The 6,371-nt window shown below is 38.6% G+C and overlaps 1 protein-coding gene across 1 annotated transcript; it reads right to left on the bottom strand.

The window, feature by feature from the left end:
• Positions 1–5,155: 5,155 nt before the first annotated feature.
• On the bottom strand, positions 5,156–6,167 carry LOC137005490 (uncharacterized). Its single transcript, XM_067366431.1, has 2 exons — positions 5,923–6,167; positions 5,156–5,825 (listed from the first exon to the last, which is right to left on the bottom strand). The coding sequence occupies exons 1-2, from the start codon at positions 5,995–5,997 to the stop codon at positions 5,157–5,159; spliced, it is 744 nt and encodes a 247-aa protein (XP_067222532.1). The 5' UTR covers positions 5,998–6,167; the 3' UTR covers position 5,156.
• Between the last annotated feature and the right edge of the window lie 204 nt (positions 6,168–6,371).

The following is a 6,371-nucleotide window of genomic DNA, read 5'->3' as shown; positions in this document are numbered from 1 at the left end:
TGGTAAAAGTGCCTGGAGGCTTAAGTATACCCATCAAAGTCCGAAGGGGAATAAGGCAGGGGTGCCCACTTTCGGGTCAGCTCTATAGCTTAGTTATTGAACCATTATTGTGTAAACTAAGAACTGCATTAAAAGGTTTACATATTGAAGGATCTTTTAATAAACCCATCAAACTTTCTGCTTATGCTGATGACCTCACTGTGATAATTAAAGATAAAGAAGATATAAAAAGTGTATTGAATTGTATTCAGTGCTATGAGAAGGCCTCTTCAGCCAAAATAAATTGGGGCAAAAGTGAAGCTCTATGGTGTGGAGTTTCAAGTGCAATAATAAGATTGCCAGAAAATGTTGAGTGGAGCAAAGATGGTCTTAAATTTTTAGGGTTTTTTTTAGGCTCTGATCTGTATAAAAAGAAAAATTGGGATGGATTGATAGAGAAGATGTCTGTACGTTTGTCCAACTGGAAATGGTTACTCCCTCGATTATCATATAGAGGAAGAGTTTTGATAGTAAATAATCTTATTGCATCTTCATTCTGGCATAAAATGGCTATTTTGGATCCTCCTCTTAACCTTATTAAAGAAATCCAAAGACAATTGATTAATTTTTTTTGGTCAGGACAGCACTGGCTGAGAGCCTGTCCTGTATTTACCAATTTGTGAAGGAGGACAAGGACTCATTGACATTGAATGTAGAGTTGCTGCTTTCAGATTACAGGCTGCTCAAAGACTTTTGTATAAAAGGCACATCAGCTGGACAGATGTAGCCTGTGGATTATTGAGGAAAGGAGGACAGATGGGATTCGATCGACATCTTTTTTTAATGGATCTTGATGGAGTGGACTTAACTGGTCTAACACCTTTTTATAAGACAATGCTTAAAGTTTGGAAAGTCTTCTCAACTTCTCGAAAGCAGGGGTCTGAAAAAGGTTTTTGGGGAAAAGAGGAACCCATATTGTATAACCCTGTGTTATTTGTAAAAAGTTTAAATTCTGTTTTTATGAGAAATGCACTTTTAAGAGCAGGTCTCAACAAGGTGTCATGTTTTTTGAACAAGGATGGGTGGTTAGCCCCAGAAGATATTGCGAAAAAGACTGGTGTGAAATCCTTACGGTTTTCTGAAAGACTTTTAAATGAAATTGTGGCTGCTGTACCTTCTGAATTTAAATGTGCTCTGGATAAAGAGATATTAGAACAAGATGATAATAATGTGAAAGAGTTTCCAGAGTTGGAAGTAAAAGTTTCTCTGGATTTTTGGCAGGAGGAGGAGGGAAAATTGCTTTCTTTTAGTACTCCAGAACTTAATCTTTTTTGTGATGTGAGCAAGAAATCTATGTATCTTGTTTGTGTAAAAGTAATGCGTTTTCAAGAACTGAAACAAGTACGCGAGTCAAAATGGCAAGAAATTTTTAGTATAGATTTCTCACCTAAAAGAAGCTGGAGAACTTTATATAAGGTTCCTATTGATAAGAGAACCGGTGATTTACAGTGGAGGATCATACATGGAATATTAACCACAAATAAACATAAAGCTCTTTTAGACTCCAGTGTTATTGATACTTGTCCATTTTGTTCTGATACTGAAACTGTTTTCCATTTATTTGTTGAGTGTAATAGACTAGAGCCACTTTTTCAAGTGTTAAAAGAATGGTGTGATATGTTGGGTCATGTTTTTAGTCAAGAAAGTTTTATTTATGGTCCTAAATATCGGTATAAAACAAGGAATGTTGATGTATTTTTGAATTATTTGTATGGACAAGCTAAATTGAGTATATGGTTGACAAGAAAAGCTAAGATTATGGGAAAATGTTCTACTGACATTGTTTTGACATACAAAGGTCTGGTTTCTGCCCGCTTAGTGGTTGAATTTGCCTATTATAAATTTATTGGAAAATTGGTCATTTTTGAGGAAGTTTGGTGTTTACAGTTTTTTCCAATTGCTAACACACTAAAATGACATGCACAGCACAATTATTTAAACTGACACACAGAGAGCAAAACTTCTTCTCAAGTCTCCAAAAGTCTAAACACCTTTTCTGTTTTACACACATTTTGCATTTCAAAATAGCACTTTTTAAATTCACTAAATACAGTTCTCTGCATAAGACACAACAATCTGACATAAAGTCACATGTTTGCCATTTCAAAACACTGCTATTCAAAATGACACTACATGAGCTAATTGGCCAATTACATGTGCCACCTGGCCAAACACCTCAGTGGTTAATTGTTAACACTTCAATCAGGATGTAAGCACTATGAAAAGACCACAGGTGAGAACCTTTTTTTTTTTACAACAACAATGGAAGACATTGCAGAGAGAGGAAGAGGAAGAGGAAGGGAGAGGGAGGTTGAGAATAAGAGGGGGAGGAAGAGTGAGAGGTAGGGGTAGAGCAGGTAGAGGAGTTCATGGCCAAAGAAGACAAACACTTTCAAATGAAATCAGAGCAACCTTAGTAGATCATGTCATCAACCATGGGTTGACAATGCGTGAGGCTTGACAGAGAGTGCAGCCAAACTTGAGCCGTTTTACTGTCGCCTCTGTCATCCGGACCTTTAGACTGGAGAACAGGTATGTAACCAAAATTTCATGTAGTACACATGTAGTATACCCCATGTCATAGTGTATCAGTTGGGTGACACCTGTTTACTTAGTGTATGACATCAGCCATTCATGAACTGTACAAGTTTCCTGTACAATGTACTCTACTGTGGGGGAAAATATTTAGGCTGCATTGTCCAAGCCCTATATATATTTTTATTTTATTTTTTCTAAAGGACTGAGAGACGACACCATGGTGGAGGAAGGGGCCAAATGTTCACCGGGGTACAGGAAGCTGCCATTGTAAACTTGGTTTTGGAAAGAAATGAAATCAGATTACGAGAAATTCAAAGCCACATCATCCAAGACAACACCTTATTCAACGAGTTAGTCTGTCCACATTGGCTCGCATTCTCAAGCGAAACCAAATCAGAATGAAACCACTTTATAAGGTGCCGTTTGAGAGAAACTCTCAAAGAAACAAAGAGTTCAGACGAGCATATGTGGATGTAAGTACTATATTGACTGCAGTACACTACACACAACATTGTTTCCCAGTGTACTGGATAACACCATATTGAGTGATTTTTGTTCTTTGTTTTCAGGGAGTACTGGAAATGGATGCTCATGCAATCCCACATGAGTTCATCTTTATAGATGAGGCTGGGTTCAACCTAGCAAAGACCAGAAGAAGAGGGAGAAACCTCATTGGCCACAGAGCCATTATAGATGTTCCTGGCCAACGTGGTGGGAACATCACAATGTGCGCTGCCATCTCCAATATGCATGGTGTCCTCCACCATCATGCCAAACTTGGACCATGCAGCCCATATTCTCACATTTCTGGACAGACTTCACAACATTCTCATACCACCAGAGCGTATGAATGATGCAGACCATCAAAGAAACCGGTACGTTGTAGTATGGGACAACGTGAGCTTTCATCGTGCAGCCCCAGTCCAAAACTGGTTTGCTGACCACCCAACATTTCTCGTGCAATACCTCCCACCATACTCACCATTTCTGAACCCCATAGAAGAATTCTTTTCGGCATGGCGGTGGAAGGTATACGACCGGCAGCCCTTTGTGCGCATGCCTCTTGTGCAGGCCATGGAAGAGGCATGTGATGAGATTGATGTGGGTGCAATTCAGGGATGGATAAGGCACTCAAGGCGCTTCTTCCCTCGATGTCTGGCAAGGGAAGATATTGCCTGTGATGTTGACGAGGCGTTGTGGCCAGACCCGGCTGTGCGGCAAGATGCTGCCTAATTATTATTATTATTTTTTTTTTACTGTAATATATTTTTTTTCAGAAATTTTCTTTTTCAGTTTACTTTTTTTGTAAGAATATTTTTGTTCAGTCCCATGTAAATATATCTGCTGTGCTTATGTTGTACTGACTTGTTTACTGTAGTGAAGGAAAAAAAATAAAAATGTTGCAACAGCATGTGTGTGTATCTGCAAATATTTCTGTGCATGTGAACAATCTGATACATATTTTAGTATTATGGCAAAGCATACTAAAGATGGGGGTGCTTTTCATTATGCCCAACAGTGTGTAGGTGGTTAGGCAAAAATCTGGTAATATGAATGAAGTGTGTGCCATTTCATGCAAAAGTTTGATTTTGATAATGCTCTGTGTAGTTTCGGTTGCAGTGCTTCATTTTGCAGGATATATGAGGTATTTTGCAGTTTGGGTGTGTGGTTTTGTGAATTGTGTTAAGTGTTTTGATAAAACCAGACTAGTTTGAAAAATTGTGTGTTAGCAATTGGAAAAAACTGTAATGACAATTTTACACGAAATTACACAATTATACAAAAACAAAACAAAACAAAAAACACCTTATTCAAAAAGCCTTGAAGAGACCTGCTCTTACAAATGTATTTCCCATTAAAACAGAATTCTACATTTTTTACAGACAGTACAGGATTATACATTACAAATTCTTAATTTCTCCAAAAAACTGACAAACCCTTATTTTCGAGAGTTTAAGAAAATATTCCAAACTCCGAGTATTACATACTCTGTACAATTACAAATTCATTTCCAAACCACCATCACTTATCATACATAAAATTCCATTTACAGTTTTTTCCAATTGCTAACACACAATTTTTCAAACTAGTCTGGTTTTATCAAAACACTTAACACAATTCACAAAACCACACACCCAAACTGCAAAATACCTCATATATCCTGCAAAATGAAGCACTGCAACCAAAACTACACAGAGCATTATCAAAATCAAACTTTTGCATGAAATGGCACACACTTCATTCATATTACCAGATTTTTGCCTAACCACCTACACACTGTTGGGCATAATGAAAAGCACCCCCATCTTTAGTATGCTTTGCCATAATACTAAAATATGTATCAGATTGTTCACATGCACAGAAATATTTGCAGATACACACACATGCTGTTGCAACATTTTTATTTTTTTTCCTTCACTACAGTAAACAAGTCAGTACAACATAAGCACAGCAGATATATTTACATGGGACTGAACAAAAATATTCTTACAAAAAAAGTAAACTGAAAAAGAAAATTTCTGAAAAAAAATATATTACAGTAAAAAACAAACAAAAAAAAAAAAAGGCAAGAAAAATAATTAGGCAGAATCTTGCCGCACAGCCGGGTCTGGCCACAACGCCTCGTCAACATCACAGGCAATATCTTCCCTTGCCAGACATCGAGGGAAGAAGCGCCTTGAGTGCCTTATCCATCCCTGAATTGCACCCACATCAATCTCATCACATGCCTCTTCCATGGCCTGCACAAGAGGCATGCGCACAAAGGGCTGCCGGTCGTATACCTTCCACCGCCATGCCGAAAAGAATTCTTCTATGGGGTTCAGAAATGGTGAGTATGGTGGGAGGTATTGCACGAGAAATGTTGGGTGGTCAGCAAACCAGTTTTGGACTGGGGCTGCACGATGAAAGCTCACGTTGTCCCATACTACAACGTACCGGTTTCTTTGATGGTCTGCATCATTCATACGCTCTGGTGGTATGAGAATGTTGTGAAGTCTGTCCAGAAATGTGAGAATATGGGCTGTGTTGTATGGTCCAAGTTTGGCATGACGGTGGAGGACACCATGCATATTGGAGATGGCAGCGCACATTGTGATGTTCCCACCACGTTGGCCAGGAACATCTATAATGGCTCTGTGGCCAATGAGGTTTCTCCCTCTTCTTCTGGTCTTTGCTAGGTTGAACCCAGCCTCATCTATAAAGATGAACTCATGTGGGATTGCATGAGCATCCATTTCCAGTACTCCCTGAAAACAAAGAACAAAAAATCACTCAATATGGTGTTATCCAGTACACTGGGAAACAATGTTGTGTGTAGTGTACTGCAGTCAATATAGTACTTACATCCACATATGCTCGTCTGAACTCTTTGTTTCTTTGAGAGTTTCTCTCAAACGGCACCTTATAAAGTTGTTTCATTCTGATTTGGTTTCGCTTGATAATGCGAGCCAATGTGGACAGACTAACTCGTTGAATGTTGTTGAATAAGGTGTTGTCTTGGATGATGTGGCTTTGAATTTCTCGTAATCTGATTTCATTATTTTCCAAAACCAAGTTTACAATGGCAGCTTCCTGTACCCCGGTGAACATTTGGCCCCTTCCTCCACCATGGTGTCGTCTCTCAGTCCTTTAGAAAAAATAAAATAAAAATATATATAGGGCTTGGACAATGCAGCCTAAATATTTTCCCCCACAGTAGAGTACATTGTACAGGAAACTTGTACAGTTCATGAATGGCTGATGTCATACACTAAGTAAACAGGTGTCACCCAACTGATACACTATGACATGGG

This window comes from Chanodichthys erythropterus, chromosome 17 (genome assembly GCF_024489055.1).
Source record: "Chanodichthys erythropterus isolate Z2021 chromosome 17, ASM2448905v1, whole genome shotgun sequence".
In the NCBI taxonomy this organism is placed as follows: Eukaryota; Metazoa; Chordata; class Actinopteri; order Cypriniformes; family Xenocyprididae; genus Chanodichthys; species Chanodichthys erythropterus.
Note: the sequence above shows the minus strand (reverse complement) of the source record. Positions and strands in the feature narration are given on the sequence as shown.

Excerpts from the sequence above, each read along its gene's own strand:
- LOC137005490 (XM_067366431.1), bottom strand. The coding sequence starts at position 5,997 with ATGAAACAACTTTATAAGGTGCCGTTTGAGAGAAACTCTCAAAGAAAC. Across the intron at positions 5,826-5,922 it reads TCAGACGAGCATATGTGGAT|GGAGTACTGGAAATGGATGC; the intron begins GTAAGTACTATA and ends CTTTGTTTTCAG.